The sequence below is a fragment of the Chenopodium quinoa genome, unplaced genomic scaffold, assembly GCF_001683475.1.
Source record: "Chenopodium quinoa cultivar QQ74 unplaced genomic scaffold, ASM168347v1, whole genome shotgun sequence".
Taxonomy (NCBI): Eukaryota; Viridiplantae; Streptophyta; class Magnoliopsida; order Caryophyllales; family Amaranthaceae; genus Chenopodium; species Chenopodium quinoa.
This window is the reverse complement of record NW_018745281.1, coordinates 1,320,222-1,336,506: the sequence shown is the minus strand read 5'-3', so window position 1 is coordinate 1,336,506 and position 16,285 is coordinate 1,320,222. Positions and strand designations below refer to the sequence as shown.

The 16,285-nt window shown below is 34.5% G+C and overlaps 2 protein-coding genes across 3 annotated transcripts; one reads left to right on the top strand and one right to left on the bottom strand.

The window, feature by feature from the left end:
• Positions 1-165: 165 nt before the first annotated feature.
• LOC110711509 lies at positions 166-7,101 on the bottom strand. The gene is made up of 7 exons (XM_021889913.1): positions 5,375-7,101; positions 5,178-5,271; positions 4,031-4,143; positions 2,849-2,930; positions 1,020-2,729; positions 747-816; positions 166-548 (listed from the first exon to the last, which is right to left on the bottom strand). Exons 1-6 carry the CDS (start codon positions 7,067-7,069, stop codon positions 749-751), a joined length of 3,762 nt encoding a protein of 1,253 aa, XP_021745605.1. The 5' UTR covers positions 7,070-7,101; the 3' UTR covers positions 166-548; positions 747-748.
• LOC110711511 (putative disease resistance RPP13-like protein 1) lies at positions 7,064-15,198 on the top strand. Of its 2 annotated transcripts, none has more exons than XM_021889917.1 (5): positions 7,064-7,160; positions 10,620-13,505; positions 13,639-13,705; positions 13,792-13,820; positions 14,753-15,198. In XM_021889917.1, exons 2-4 carry the CDS (start codon positions 10,719-10,721, stop codon positions 13,803-13,805), a joined length of 2,868 nt encoding a protein of 955 aa, XP_021745609.1. In that variant the 5' UTR covers positions 7,064-7,160; positions 10,620-10,718; the 3' UTR covers positions 13,806-13,820; positions 14,753-15,198. The 2 variants fall into 2 exon arrangements, with proteins under 2 accessions (XP_021745609.1, XP_021745607.1); XM_021889915.1 differs by lacking the exon at positions 7,064-7,160 and adding an exon at positions 9,049-9,742.
• The last annotated feature ends 1,087 nt before the right edge of the window (positions 15,199-16,285 follow it).

The window sequence follows — 16,285 nt, the reverse complement described above, 5'->3', positions numbered from 1 at the left end:
TTAAAAAAAGTATATTGCAAGTATAAATAAATATATGTGTTCATTCCAATTAAACATAGTCCTTAATAGCATTAAAAACCTTTATATAATTCCTCAAAAAATAAAAAAAATAAAAAATAAAATAAAAATAAACCTTAATATAAGTTTACACATCACTTCTTTCAAAAAAAAAAAAAAAAAAAAAAAATTACACATCAATATAAACTTAGTGGATTAATATAGATCCACTAACCTACATTAACACAATAACTCAACTAATGATAGCAAGTCTTTTGACTCTAATAGACTACCAAACACAACACACATGCTTCTTAGAACATGACACTCTTTTATCCAACAAAGAGATCTTTATAAAAATGAGTACTATAGTACACACTATGAAAGACAGAGGATAGCCTACATTTCTGCAGCATCATTATTACAACTGTTGTGAGTTCTTGCAAGTTCCGCCATTGATATAACAACTTTGCGGTTTGGAGAAAGCCTCACACAAATCTTCACCACAAACTTATTGCATTTCGGGGTAGTACCTCATAATTGTCAAGTACCTAAATGTAAGACACAAGTGATAAGCATCAACCTCATTGCCTTTACAAGATGTTTGGTGCGCTGGAATAGAAAATTGAGGAATATACTCCATAAGATGGGATAAACAGGGAAATTTAATTTGTTGTCGGGAATTCATAAATATATGATCATGTCAGCTGAAATCAAGTAACAGAAAATCATGCACTATATAAGCTTACCTCTAGCAGGAGTCATAAGGATGTACATTATTGTCTGAACCCTCATAATAATCACTATCTGAATTTGAACCTGTAAAACAATATTGCAATATTGTTTAATACTGTATTTAATAGTTTTGACAATGTAGTGTTTATAATGTATATCATTGTTTGAAGGATTAAAGAGGTTACCAAAATTGAAAGATGACAATAAAATTTTCCAAAAGGAATACTCCATAGGCAGGATATTATTGGCTGAAAATTAGAATATAGTCTAAACAAGTTTACAGTTACCTGCAGACGAAGCATCATCATCAACACCATCTTCGTGAGTAGAACGAACATCTTTCAAATCAATTGTTATATCTGGAATATGTTCAATCTCGAACCAGCCTTCACCTCCCCTGATGTATCTCTTTTTCAACAAAGGACAAGCATCTATAACAAGAGATTCTAGCGACGTTGACAAAGTTGGTCCAGTTGAGAGAGAGTTTAACACTTTGCAGTGGCTTATTTCTAGATGCTTTAAGGAGGGGAGATCTGGAAGAAATGGAAGCACACTCAGCTTGGGACATTGCTTTACATAAAGCTTAGAAAGGAGTGGGAAATCACCATAACGTACTCCATCCCAAGTTGCTAATTTAGGCATTCCATCAATTTGTAGTGTCTCCAATTTAGGAAAACCGCAACAATGTTCATCGATAAATAGGCGGTGAACCCTGTAATTGATAACTGTCAATCTTGACATGAAAGAAATATTCAAATACCGGAGATTCGGCAACTTTCCTAATTTGATGTGGAGCTCAACAATTGAACACTTGAGGAGTGTTATACTACAAAGCCCCTGAAACTTTGGAAAGCCTACCCAAGGTGGCAATATTAAGCCAGGATAATATAATATCTCCAACTCTTCCAAACATGAATTTGGCTCAAGATGATAAGTAGTCCAAAATATGTCATGTCGCTTTTGATCATCGTAAGATTTGAAGTCATTCCATCTTAGTTGCAACCGAATAAGGTACCGTTTATCAAATAGAGTAGCTTCCTTGGCCTCACGCTGAGTCACATTTTCCAACCCAGAGATACAAAAACTTCCTTTAAGGTTATTCATGTGCTGGAGTTCTCTAATGCTACAACCCTCTCCTGAGTCAACAATGAATGCTGATAGTATGCGAAGCTCAGTAAGAGCTCCCATACCTTTGGGCATACAAGTTAGTTGGCCCAAAACATCAAAATCTAAACAGCGAAGGCCAATAAGCTCTTTCATTCCATCAGGAAGGATGTATAAATGCCTACACCCTTCAAGTTTCAAGGTTTGCAGTTGATGAAGTTGATCAATGGATTCAGGTAAACTCTCAATTAGTGTAAACGAAAGATCAAGGTAACTTAATTGTATCAGATTACCTATAGAACTTGGCAGCTCAGTTATATGGCTTCCACTCAAATCAAGTGCTTGTATAGACTTGAGAGCTAAAAACAAATCTGATGGTATCTGTTTGAGAGAAGAACCATAATTACGAACAAATAAAAGTGTCCTTAATTCGTTGAAAGTCTTTAGTGTCTCAAATGTTGCTTGATCAATGTCATTAGACACTATTGAGACATGCCATCCCACCACAGATGCATCTTCATCTTCTAACATGGCACGCAGATCCTTATTTTGGAGTGTTTGGATCCCATTTAGAAGATTTGTAACCTTATCATAATTAACTTTGTACTTACTTTTTCCGGTCAAAATATCAATCCTTGCTGGTAAGATGTACTGTCCCTCTAACAGAGCATCAAATCTTAAGTTTCCAGCATCTTCCATGTGTATATCTCCTAAAAACCCCACAGCCATCCATAACTGGACTAATGTCTCTCTCTCGAATTCATAGTCATCGGGGAAGAGGCAGCAGTGAAGCTTTGTCAGGTCTCGTCCAGGGCTAACAATAGTTTTCATCCTCATTATTGCTTTAAAAACCAATGCTAGAGTGCGCCAATGATTATGATTAATCAGCAGTCCTAGGAACATAAATCGACGCAATAGATAGTCATTATTTGTCCAAGTTTATAACATAATTTAGCTTATTACCATAATGAAGTGAACAGAAAAGATATCACCATTTGGAAAAAATTAGTACCTGTTGTTCTATTCATTCGTGATTTCACAACAAAATATGGATCACTCTGATGCAAATGTGAGGCTGTTGAAGCATTAGGCTCCTAGCTAACATCGCAGTTTATGTCAAACGCAAGCATATGCAAAAATAAATGTAAGCACTTTGATTAATGCATGGACATTTGTGAATGTTTGATGTAACAAGAGCACCAATAACACAAGAGCAGGTGATGAGAATCGATCTCAAGATCTCCACAGGGAGAGAAACTCTAACCACTTGAGTTATCCCTCACTCTCAACTCTTATAATTAATGCATGGACATTTATCCCTACCTTATAAAAGTTTAACAAAATTCTTATAAATAGTGCATGGATATTTATATCCTTAAAAATAAGCTATTACATATTTGCTATATTTGATTTCAAAAACCTTAAAATTGTCTCTTAAATCCTAAATTGGTTAATTATTTGTAAATGAAAAATTGTGTCTATTTCAATAATTAAATTCATCTTTTACTCCATTTCTTTTTGTTTTTCAAATTTGAAATTTAAACACTATTTAACACAAAGTATTTTAAATTAATTTTAAATATTTGGAGTACAAAAATTACGGATTATATAATTGTATGGTGTCTTTTTTTATTGGAATAATGTATGATTTAAAAATTTAGCTTTTAAATTTCAAGAATTCGATATTTTTTTATCATTTTCTCGCTAAATCAAAGTAATTCTACTAAAGTTTCTAACATTACACATCTACACAACATCAAATTTATTTATCGTCTATATGCAAATAGTTATAATAAATAATCATGTAAACAAGCATAGGGCATGGGCATAAAGGCTACATGTAATAATTCTTCTCAAAAGGCTAGTTATATCGCTGGAATCCCTAGTTTAGGAAAAATTGGTTTTAAAAATCTCAACTTTATCCGATTTTCTTTTAATAAGCCCAACTTTGAATTATTGTAGAATAATCCGAATTTAAGGTTATTTATAATCTTCAATTCCAAACCGGTCAACAAAAGTCAATGACCTGTTATAACAATTTACTTAACACTTTTAAATTGTGATTCGTCCAAATAATATAAAATAGAAATAAAAGAAAACCAAAAACCTACACTGATCCTAAATTCCTAATACAACTCCTGAATAACCATTTCAGCATGAGCAAAAGAATTGACAAGACATAAAATGGACTTGCCTGATTTGGAGAATACTTGTGGATTTGTCCATCAAGATATACTTTTAAGACGTTGGATTTGGAAGGCGACTCCGACGGCAGGGGCAAAGAGGACGAAGCTTTTCTTCTTGGCCCTGTGTAATTCAACAAACTTAGGCCCTTTGTGTCATTTTTTTTTTTAATTGAAGACAGGCCCTTATTTCCCATTGAATCATAATAAGAAATTCAAGTGTTCTCTTATAATATAGGCATCACCGCATTCTCACTTCCAACAAGTTGGCACACTTTTTTTTCATTTTTTAATCGATATCGTGTCTGATAAAAATGGAGCAAGAAATAAAATACAAAGGGAGTATTAAAGATACTATTAATGATAAAAAAAAAAATATATATATATGCATTAAAAATGGTTCAAACAAATATGCCAAAATGTCATACAAGTCAAGATAGGGGTTGCGGTGTCCCTTTGTGTTAAGACAAACTATCCTTTATCTTTTACATATATAGTTATATACTCTCTCCGTATATTATTACTTGTTCCACTTTTTTTGCGGCTGTATTTTATTACTTCATTTCTTTTTATGAAATTTTTTTACAATATTAATTTTTATATGTAGACACACTGTGTGATCGGAGTTACTCATTTTACTCGATTAGAGGGTACTTGAGGGGTTCGGTCAGGAGTTACTCGGTCATAGGTTACTCGAGGAGTAACTCGGTCAGGAGTAACTCGAGTAATCTCTAACCGAGTAATTCGAGTAACCCGAGCCACACGGTGTGGCCAACCATAAAGAAAAATTCCCCAAAAATTGTTAAAGTTTTTAAAAAAGAAAATAGAGCAAATTATAAATAAAAAAAACGACCATAAAAGTGGGACAAGTAATAGAAGTTTCTTAAAATGAGAAATATGAGAAGAATTTTATGTGCATATGTTTGAATTTGTTAAATTAGGTGAATTTTACAAACTTACAAACCTTAAACCTTAAAGCAACTTGTTCACCTTATTTTATTTTAGGAAAAAATAAATCATTTTATATACATTTGGTTAAGGTAGTTTATAAGAGTTATACAAGCTTATTTATAATTAAAATAATTTTAGATAAAGAGAATGGAACTTAAATAATGTACCGCCACAAGCCAATAACCATATAATTAATAAGAAGTTTACCTTTCGATTCCGAACTGGATTGGGGTTTGTGTGTTTTAGCACGACCAGTAGAACTGCTTTTCCTGAAGAAAGATGGAATAGCACTAAACACCTCCTGTTGAAAATTCACATGCTCAGTAAGTCAGTATGTTGTCAAGTTAAAGCTAATACTCTTTCCATCTCATAATAATTGGAAAACCAACGTGAAACTTTTTTACCTGAATATTGGAGAGCCATGTGGGTATTCCAGTGAGCTTTGGGCAATTCCTGATATCGAGTAAGTTGAGGTTAGGAAGTGAGTATAGAGCATTATAAGGTAGAGATCGCAAATTTGGACAACTATAGATGTATAGTTCCTGAAGAGATCTAAGGTATTTCACACTCTCTAGCTTTTGTAACTGTGGACAATTTTTAATCATGAAATACTCTAGAACCTGGGCGAATTGAAGCCAGTCAGGCAACCGAACCATTGGAAGACCTACAAGTTCCAATCTTTTGAGATATATGCTTCTCCCATACAATTGTGTTCCATAGTCTATAACTAGACTAGCACAATTATGCAGAACTAATTCCTCAAGGTAACGGATATGAAGTGTTTTAAGGCTTGGGCAATCAAAGATGCGCAATATATTCATATGTAGACCTCTAATGTCGATCAAATGCACACAGTGAGAGACTTCTAATAACACTCCTCGTCGGTGGAAACCTAAAGTCAAAGATGATTGCCGGGATGTTAAGTACAAATTCCTCAAATCGCTTAAGAGTTCTAAACCCACAACATTTTCCAATCGAACACATCCATGAATATCTAATGTCTCCAAGAGCGGAAAAAACTCACAAGAAAAACTTTCGAGAAGAACATTCCCTAACAGACTAAGATATTTCAAGGAAGATAGACGGATAGGTGGAAGCTTCCTAAATTGGCATCCAGATAAGTCTAATACACGAAGCTGTCTTAAATTATCCAATCTTACAATTTGACCTGCAGATCCACCAAAAAACGCATCCCAGTGACTAGAGAACATTAATAATGAAGTAGTGTTTTCACAATTCTGGATCACCTTTTCCAGGTTAAACCGTGAAAACCCGTTCTTGTGGAATGCTACATGCTTAGTTCGTTGTCCAACAGTTACAGAAGAGGAACCATCAGAATTACGTGTACTGAACACAGCTACCTCTTCAGCTGCAAGGCGGCGTGCTGCATCACAGACAAGAGGGTTCATCTCACAGCTGTATACGCTTCTGCTGTTGCCATTACCAAAAACAGACACGGGTTTTTCAAATATCCCTCTGGAAAGCAGCTCTTCAAAATACCGCTTTCCAGTATCTCTCAAGATAGTTGTTTCATCAGGCATTACATATGTTGTTACAATACTTACGGGCATTTTGTCAGGATTTATATATTTTTCTAGTGTATCTCTCAAGAGATCCTGAGCCATCAACATATTGACCTGAGTTTCTCTGACAAATCTATGACCTTTAGGATAAATTGAGCAATACACAACTAATCTGAAAAGATCGGGCGGAAGACGTTTAAGATAGGCCAACTCAAACTCTGTTATTTCAGAACAACTTTTAAACAGTGGCGCCAAGCGTGAGATAAGCAACCTCAGCTCCTCAAACCTCTTCTCTTCTTCTTCTTCTTCTTCTCCATCGTCTTTAACAATTGAAGAACTCTCATCAAAATGAAGATCCAGTAAATCATTTACCCTGCAAACAGGGTGCTCGAGATCATCAGTGGATAAAGATAAATCGTGGGTACGGCTAGGGTCAAGCAGAAGGGGCAGTGAATCTTTCAGTTTTGTAAGACCAATTTCCAGATCTGGTGGGAATTTGTATTTGGAAAGATTAGAGGGTTCCAGTTTATGGAAAAGAGATGCAACAGCATCAGAAAGTCGAGGGTTGTCCATCATCTCACAAACATGACGATGAAATGAAATTGGATTGGCAGAGGTTTATGCTTGTTTTCTTTCTTCAACACAAATCCATGTCCATACAGATTGGGTAAGTTGAATAATTACATTTTTAGATTTTATCTGTGATTATTACTCCGAATAAATTACTCTTTTCATCTTATCACCTCAAAAAACCACTCTTCAATCAGACAATCGCTCTAAAAGAATGACAACCAGTCGTCAATTAAGATAAGGTTTCTGACAAGTTGAGATGTGGGTGCCGGATGTGGGTCATGTGACACTGACTAAATTTAAATCGACCCTAGAAAATTAGCGCTTGTTCAAATCTTGTAGACTTTTTTGCAGATTTTTTTAGTTCAGTTTAGCTCAAGTTATTCGGTTCATTATTTAGTTACGTTCTCTTCAGTTTAATTCAATTCCTAATTTTTTTTTCTTCTTATAAACAGTTCAGTTCAGCTCCAATCATTTAAGTTTAGTTCAGTAAATCAGAACAGACCCTTAATCTATAATTATATATAGTTATAAATTTTTTGTTGATAAGTATTATATGAGCAATCTCTTTTCTTGTTGTAAAACTGATCACAAATTATTTTAAAAATACAATATTTATTTATAGTTGCCCAAATTTTGTAAAAAAGATTTGTGAAATCTTTTAATTTTAAATATAATAATTATTACATTAATATGGAGTATGTATTAAAAAATAATATTATTTTGGTAAATGATTTGTTTCATATTTTTTTAATAAAAAAAGAAGTAAGGCATACCAAGAGATGACATGTGTCATTGTTATGTGTCTTTTAGTATTGATACATTGATGACTAGTGAGTAGCCCGAGCGTTGCCCCATGTTGCTACTGTTCGTGCAATCAATAAATTTTATTTAAGGCTTTTAAACATTAAAACTAGTGTTAAGCTTGCCCCAAGTTACTGCATTATTTCCATGATAAAAATCTTTGTTAATATATAATTATTATTGAATGACATGTAATACGGTATTAGCTTAGTGGCTAACACATTGGAGTTTAAACTTGAGGTCGTGGGTTCAAATCTTGTAAGAATCATATTTTAAAACATGGTAAAAATCGGATTAAATGAGGAGAGCGCCACGTGACACCTAAACTTATTTAGGAACGCTTTTAATATATCTATAAATATAGATTATCGTTGTCAAACCAAATATTTGAGTATTTTACAAAAAAATAAAGTTGAACCTTAAGGTTTGCATTTATATATTTTTTTATACGTATTATTAATATAATTGATAATTGGCTTAAGTGGTTAAGCGGTAATCTTAATTAAAAAAGGTTAAAGGTTTGAATCTCCTTATCCTAATGTTTTTACACCAAATAATATCGGTTTATTAGATAACGTGGCACATTATTATTATAAACAAAGAGGAGTGTAAAAAATTTGTCATACAAAGTGTTGCAATTTTATATATTTTTTGAATATTTGTTGCAATTGAACCCAAGGGAGTAATATGTACAGAGTAATTAAATCAAAGTTCAACATTTAGTGATACACTGTCCGTTTCATAATAATAATCGCAACACTTTGACCGACACATATGTCAGTGCACAACTTTAATTATTAGTAATTGTAATTATATATTATTAAGAGGTATAAAAGCTTGATCTAATGAAAAAATACCTAAGAATATTAGACTAATCCAAAAATGTATTACATGACAATATATGTTTTTTTATATATTGATAACATATATATATATATATATATATATATATATATATATATATATATATATATATATATATATATATATATAAAACTTTCATGGGTTTTCACATGATCCCATTTATATATATATATATATATATATATATATATATATATATATATATATATATATATATATATATATATAATTCTTTCGTTTTTTATTAGATGCATCACTTTCTACTAATGAAAGTTTCAATTTAGATAAATCATTTTTCCTTTTAGTTAATAAATTCTCTATATCTCTCTCATATAACATAAGCCTTTTTTTTCACTCTCTCTACTCCAAAACTTGCATATAGCAACCTGCAATCACAAAAGTGATGTAACTAAAAAAGTATGCGAAAATAGTAGAGGTGACCATAAATTTGGGTCGGACCGGGCCTTAATATCAAATGTCTTGCCCAAACCCGCCAAAAAGTGGCGGGCTTGTCGGGCCAAAACGGGCTTTCCGGGCCAGGTTCGAGCTTTTAACTAAAAATGATTTTTAACTTGCCCAAACCCGCCCTATTTTCGGGCCAGATTGGACCGGGCTAGCAGGATAGACCATTGTTGATTATAAGCATATAAATACTCTGTAGTGCAAAAGTTAAATAATGCAATAGATCATTATGAAACAGAGAAAGTAATCTATTATCTTACACCTCACATTCTCACAAAGTCACACGTCAACCTTTTAAAATTCTCATTTAATCTTACATCAATACATCCATATGAATATATTGATGGAGGAGAACATTGAAAGTGGAGGAAGTAAAAAGTCAGAAATGAGGTACGAGTAACTAGTTGAGAGATTGAGGAGAGTAACAGAAATGAAAAAATCCCTTGGAGTTGAAAACGATACGAGTAAGATCGGTAGCTGGGTTCAAGCTCTATCCTCCGGATCTGACTTTCCACTATCTAGCCTCCCACCAAAGTTCAATCATTCCAGGTACATCTACATTTTCGACACTTTTTCCATATAAATTTACTATTGTTTCTTTTATTTTAAAAAATCACTAATAGCTTAATCTTCCCAAAACAACTAAACAACTCGTGTATCATAGACTAAAAAATAAAAAAAAATCTGATAGAATATATACATCAATTCTGGGCTTTAATCATTAGTTTAATCTAATTAATCTGCAACCATTGCTCGCATTAGTTATTGTTTTAGAGATATGCTAGTTATTCTCCCAGATATAAGTGTTGTGAGTCCCATAGCATAGTACCGATTTCATTTTATGCAATTTTTAAGACACTTATTTGACAATTAATATATTTATAATTACTTTTTTTTTTTTTTTTTTTTTTTTTTTGTGTTAAAGAAGCCACAAGAGCGGGTAAAAATCGATCCTAAAATCTCCTGAAATTAAAAGGTCTAACCATTTGAGCTATCCCTCACTTTTTTCACTCTATATTTTATTATTTGCTATATTTTCTTTTTTAAGAAAAACTTTCAAGAATCAACTTTTCCTAAATAATAATAAATAAATAAAAAATCAGTTTTTGGTGGAATTAGTGCCATCTAGGCCCCACTATAGATCCGCCAATGCTCCGTAGTTTTTTATAGTTCATTGTAAGCTGATAACAATGCTTAAAGCTTGAATGCAACTGTGATAAATGGACCTCGGCCGCGCTTGTCAGAAGTGTCCACTTTAACGACTAACGAGGTTCCACTTTCAAACCATATGACAATGAGCGGAGTCGCCCCTTTACCCCCTTAGCGTTATAAAGTGGATACAACCTTTTTGTTTCTTATACACTTTTCAACACTTTTATACTTTTTCAACGTAAACACTTTCACTCACATTTGGGTTTGTTCATAGGTCAACAAACTGAACTTCAATTTCACCCCAGGAAGGAGCCTAACCATATGAGAAACAGATAAAGGATTGTGAACCATCATATCTTCAATTTCAGCTACTATGGAAGCTGCATTTCAATCTGCCTTTGCTTCAAGTTTACTTCAGAACTTAATCAAATTGATTGGTGTCATCAAAGATGAATACAAAAAGTTCCAAAGGGGTGAGGAAGCAGTAAAATCGCTAGATACTACTGTTGTATTGGCACAGGATCTGTTGAATAGCGTAAACACATTCCAGTTGGATGATGATACACTTCGACTTAGGTTGCAAGATCGGCTTGACACCATGGCAATTCTATACTTAGAAGCAGAAGATTTGATTGAAGATATACCAGATTTCACTCGGAAATCTCTTTCATCAAGGCTTAAATCCATGGTTAGTACTTGGGCAAATGACATCAAGGAGCTAGAAAGAAAACTAAAAAAAACAATTGAGGAAGTGAAGTCTATCGTTGAACTTACAGGTCCTGCCGAAGCTAATAGTGGTGATCATGATACTATTGATACAGAGCTGTTAGTGCCTTTGATTGGAAGGGAAAAAGATATCGCGGATGTCATCGAAAGGTTGATTACAGATGATGATTCTGATCATGGAGTATGCATACTAGGTATGGATGGACTTGGAAAGACAATGCTTGCCGAAGCCACCTTGCTTGACAGAAGAATGTTGGAGCGATTTTGCTGCATTCGAGTTGCTTCGATGGAGGGATGCTTCGATTTCAAAGAAGCAACTCGCCAACTAAGGTCAATTATTGGCAACAACGGGGTCCTCCAACAACAAAATCAAAGGCTGATGATCTTTTTTGACAATTTGCTAACTTTAGAAGTCTCTGCGTGGACCAAGTTTCGGGCTCTCATTAAAGCTCAGTTGGCTTACAAAGAGATTAAGTTCCTCATCACCACTTTTAATCCACAAGTTTCAAGAATAACTCGCACAACTGCACACTACTTGAAGTGTTTGTCAGACGAAAATTGCAAACAGGTCATTGTGAAAAAGGCGCTCTTGCTCAATCAAAATTTGCCTGATTCGCATTTGTCACATATTGCCGGCATCCTAGCAACAAAGTGTGAAGGCTTGCCAGTGCTTGCTAGAATTCTTGGGATGGTCTTAGCTCAAGATCACATGGATGATTGGGCGGTAAACAGATTAAACAAGGACTTGCAAGATATGTCTGATGTTAAAAGGGAGATAATATCTATCTTGAGGTTGAGCTATCATACTATGCAACCTCGATTGATGGTGTGTCTCGCCTTTCTCTCTATCTTTCCTCATAGACACCCCTTTAATATGGATGATTTAATTCACCTTTTAGTAGCAGAAGGGATACTTCAGCAGGGCGAAGGCAAAGAGTATTTTAGTGATTTACAAGGCATGTCAATACTTCAACATTCGGAACATGTAAACCACACCGAAAAGCCTAAATATGAGTTGCACAAATTCAGCCACATATTTTCTCAATTTGATGCTTCGAAGACATGTTTGCGGCTTGAACAAGGGGTGTCATCTATAAGTGATTCCTCAAAGATTGAAGATGTTCGTCACTTGTCCTTGTTGTGTGGCGACATTCAACTTGCTAAATGGACTCAACTTGAGAAATTCAAACGTTTGAGGACTTTTCTTTCTCTCAATGATAGAAGGATTGGTCCTGTGCCTCGCCAGCTTTTCAAGGCACTAGCGCGCCTTCGTGTACTGAAACTGAAGAAAACCGATATTACAGAGCTTCCAGACTCCATACATAGGTTGAAGCGTCTACGAAACCTTGATATTTCCTTTACTCCCATAAACAAATTACCTGAAACACTCTGTAAACTTTCCAACTTGCAATTCCTCAATCTCACAAACACTTCACAACTTATTCATTTACCACAACAATTTCAAAAACTGACTAATATGTTGTGTCTTGATTGGGAATTAAGTGACATAATTCGGCTTCATCTACCATCCCACATCGGAAACCTTCGTAGACTTCAGACCCTCCCTCTGTTCATGGTAGGTGATAGTCTTGAAGGATACTGTATTTCAGAGCTGAAGAATATGAATTGTCTTAAAGGGTCAATTTGCATTCGATTTCTCGAATATGTCCAAAATCGAGCTATGGCAGAGGAGGCAATGCTTTGCAACAAGTTGTTGCTAGAGAAGATAGAATTGCAATGGATGAGATTGGTGGATGCAACTGTTGCTGAAGGTGTACTCGCAGGCCTAGAACCTCATGTTTGTTTGAGGGAGTTGCAAATAATAAACTACAGTGGCAAGTTGTTTCCAGAATGGATTTGTGATCCATCGCGAAGCTTCCAAAAGATACATTTGATGAAATGTCCATCATGTGAGATCTTGCCAGCACTTGGTGAGCTTCAGACTCTTAAGACTCTTGTCATTGAAGAGTTTGCCAGTGTAACAGCTGTGGATCGCCGCTTTTGTGGAACATCCAGTGTTACTAGGGACGTCTATTTTCCATCATTGGAATCACTGACGTTCAAGAAGTTGGTGCAACTCCGGAATTGGAGAGGATTGGAAGCAAATGACATGCCTCGCCTTCGAATTCTCAAAATTGAAAATTGTCCTGAGTTCATCAACTTGCCTTCACTCAAGAATCTAACCTCTTTAGTTGAATTAAAGATTGAACGTTGTCCAGCAATGAGATCATTGCCAGAGCTGCCTTCTTCTCTTGAGTCACTCGAGATAAGAGAGAGTGATTTACTCAAAGATCGATGTGCTATTGAAGGAGAAGATTGGCAGAAGGTAGATTGTATTCCATATGTAGAGATTGATTACTCAAGGATCCCAACATCGGGTGCCAATAATGTCCCAACACCGCCTACTCAGCCACATCAAAACATTGTTTACCAGGTTGGTATTATTCTAGTTGCAATATTACTTGTGTATAAAATATAAATGTTGCTACATACCTTCAACCTTTACTTTTTTTGTTGAACTAAATGACCAAACTTCAGCCTAGTCTTACTAAAGCAAATTGATTCAGGGATATCTACTTGTCAAGGACAACATTGGAGCATTTAGCCGACTCATTTTGAGGGATAAACACGCAGGTTATTTTTTTCAAATTTGATTCATAGTAGTTAAAACGATAGGATAATGTCGGTCCTTAACTTTTTTCTTCTCCCTAATTTTGCAGGAGAAGCAGAGTAAATAAACTAAGAGCAGGTATATTGATGCCTTTCTTATTTTCTACATGATAGTCTATGAAATGTTTTACAGAGAAGTAAGGCATTGAGTGCATCTAATTTAATTCATTTCTCGTTTGTGCATGCATAGACTAGTTGTATTGATAATTGAAATTGATTAATGATTCAACATCAGTCATGGCTAGCTCATTTTTATATTTGTTGAGGTCAGACTTAGATATTTCTAAATACATTATTCCTGTGCCTGGATTATCACCTGATCTGTCTGTTGGTTGGGCTCAGGGATGGATCTTGGTTCAGGTCGACGGGGGCTTGATCCTTCCAGGATGATTCTTTTTATAGTTCAATGATCTATTTTAAAACAATAAGTTGCTTGTCCCCCAATTTTTTCCCCAAGATTTCCAAATGCAGTAGCTATGCCTGAATAAGTAAAAAGATAGTATTAACACTATAGTTTGTTGGTTGGCTTGGCTTGGACTGCTGTTATGAGAATTTTGTTAGGAGTAGCCAGTATTAGCAGTTTTATTAGCTGTGTATCTAGCTACGAACTGCCTAGTTAAGGTTGTTAAACGGACAATTTTGAACTGTATGAATAATCCGTAAGACATATTCTTCTGTTATTCAGTTGTTTCTTTTTGTGTGATTGATCTTCATTGGCAATATATAGATATGTTGAGTTGAGTTGCTACAGCCTTCATTTTATCATACAATTAATACATACTCAAGCTATCAAAAAGCGAGTGAATTGTGTGTTTTACTTTACTTTTGAGAGTTTTTGTAATTACTGAATATGTATTATGTAATGAAATTTGAGATTAGTTGATTTACAATCCGGAAGTTGCCTTTAGTTTGATTACTTTCAATATTTTTTTTTTATTTCTAGTTCCTCAATATTAAGAAAAAACAATATGTGCTAACCGGTCAATTTCCTATTTTCTTTATGTGTCCAAGAGATGTGCAATGGTATGTAGCAGCTAGCTTGATTGGCAACCTTCATCGTCCTAGCTCGCAACTGATGAAGATTACTTCTCTTAATTGAAGAGTCTCAAGCCATATAGCATGTCTTTATTCATTGTCAAAACTTTTCCAAATCAACCGAGCGAAGCTCCTAAATTGGACAGAAGAGCCAGACATTTGACATTGGCTAAATATGTGCATCATTTCCTTGCTTTGGGGATTCTTTGCAGCAATTGAAGAAGTATTCTGTTGGAGATACTACATGCATTTTTCTTATGTTGGAGTTTCACTGCGTATTTTTATTTATTTATTTTATGCTAACACTGCGTATTTATTAATGTTGTAACAAGTATTGTTAGAGTGCATGAAAATATCCTTCCTAGAAGGTAATCCTCATGATATTCATCTGCTATTGTAAGATATACACTCGTATTATTTCCTAAAATTTCTGCTCATTGTCTACTAGAGCGCCTAAACAAGTTCACTGGAGGTGTTGCAATTAGAGAATACTTTACTCTATCCAATTAAGAGCAAATATTCAGGATGAACATCTAGCTACATGTTTGGGGGAATTCACTCAGGAGATGCAGCTAATGAGGTTCATATGAAAATTATAAATCTGGAAGGAAAGAGTATCTCCATACTAACTAACTTAACGAACTTAGTTAAAGCTTTACTCAAAGTTGACCATCCGAAGAGGGAGATCAAGCAGATTGTTGATGATATTAAATCAAAAAGAAGTTAACTGCTTTTGATATTAGGAAAGTCAATATAAATGAAATACAGGACCCCCACAGCCTAGATAGTAGAGATATAGCGAGGAACTGAGGAAGTCCTAGTGCCTAATTATTAGGCATTAGTTGAATGTTAGTAGGTTATAATTGTAATATTACTCTGTACTATTTATGTTTAATATTAAAAAATAGTAAAAGTACATAAAAAGAGAGAAAAGGAGGGAGAAAGGAAGAAGAGAGAAAGAAGGAGGGTGAAATGAAGAAGAGAAGTAGTTGTGTGGGGTCCACCACTACTACATTTTTGACCAAATGCAACGGCCTAATAAAAGGCTAATGCAACGGTATTTTAATTGTCGTTGCAATAGAGTAGGCTATTGCCACGGATTTAACACTAATGTTCTTAGAGGTAGAGCTATTGCCACGGCTTTAAAAGAGCCGTTGCAATAGCCTAGCTATTTTTAAAAAAATGAGTGTATTATGAAAAATTTAAAAGCGCGCATTTCTTCCCTCTATTTTTTTCACCAAATATTTGAACAATACTTGTCTTTAATTTGCTTCCCTCTATTCACAATTCTCAAAGTACAGTACCATTTTCCCCCTTTTCTCCAATTTTCCCCATTCTCACCTTAATTGATTATAGAGGACCATTTTCACAGTACCATTTTTCCAATTTCTCCATTTTCTCATCTTCTCAGATCTCATATTTTCACAGTAGATGAGAAGGAGTACGTTTTTGTTGTAGTTGTTGCATCTGATTTAAAACCCAGACCTCAAAACTACCAACAATGGCGCA

What these genes read in the sequence shown, in the direction of transcription:
- LOC110711511 (XM_021889917.1), top strand. Translation starts at nt 10,719, where the DNA reads ATGGAAGCTGCATTTCAATCTGCCTTTGCTTCAAGTTTACTTCAGAAC. An exon ending in ATCAAAACATTGTTTACCAG is followed by an intron (nt 13,506 to 13,638) that starts GTTGGTATTATT and finishes AAATTGATTCAG; the next exon opens with GGATATCTACTTGTCAAGGA.
- LOC110711509 (XM_021889913.1), bottom strand. Translation starts at nt 7,069, where the DNA reads ATGATGGACAACCCTCGACTTTCTGATGCTGTTGCATCTCTTTTCCAT. An exon ending in CATGGCTCTCCAATATTCAG is followed by an intron (nt 5,272 to 5,374) that starts GTAAAAAAGTTT and finishes AATTTTCAACAG; the next exon opens with GAGGTGTTTAGTGCTATTCC. An exon ending in ATCCAGTTCGGAATCGAAAG is followed by an intron (nt 4,144 to 5,177) that starts GTAAACTTCTTA and finishes TGAATTACACAG; the next exon opens with GGCCAAGAAGAAAAGCTTCG.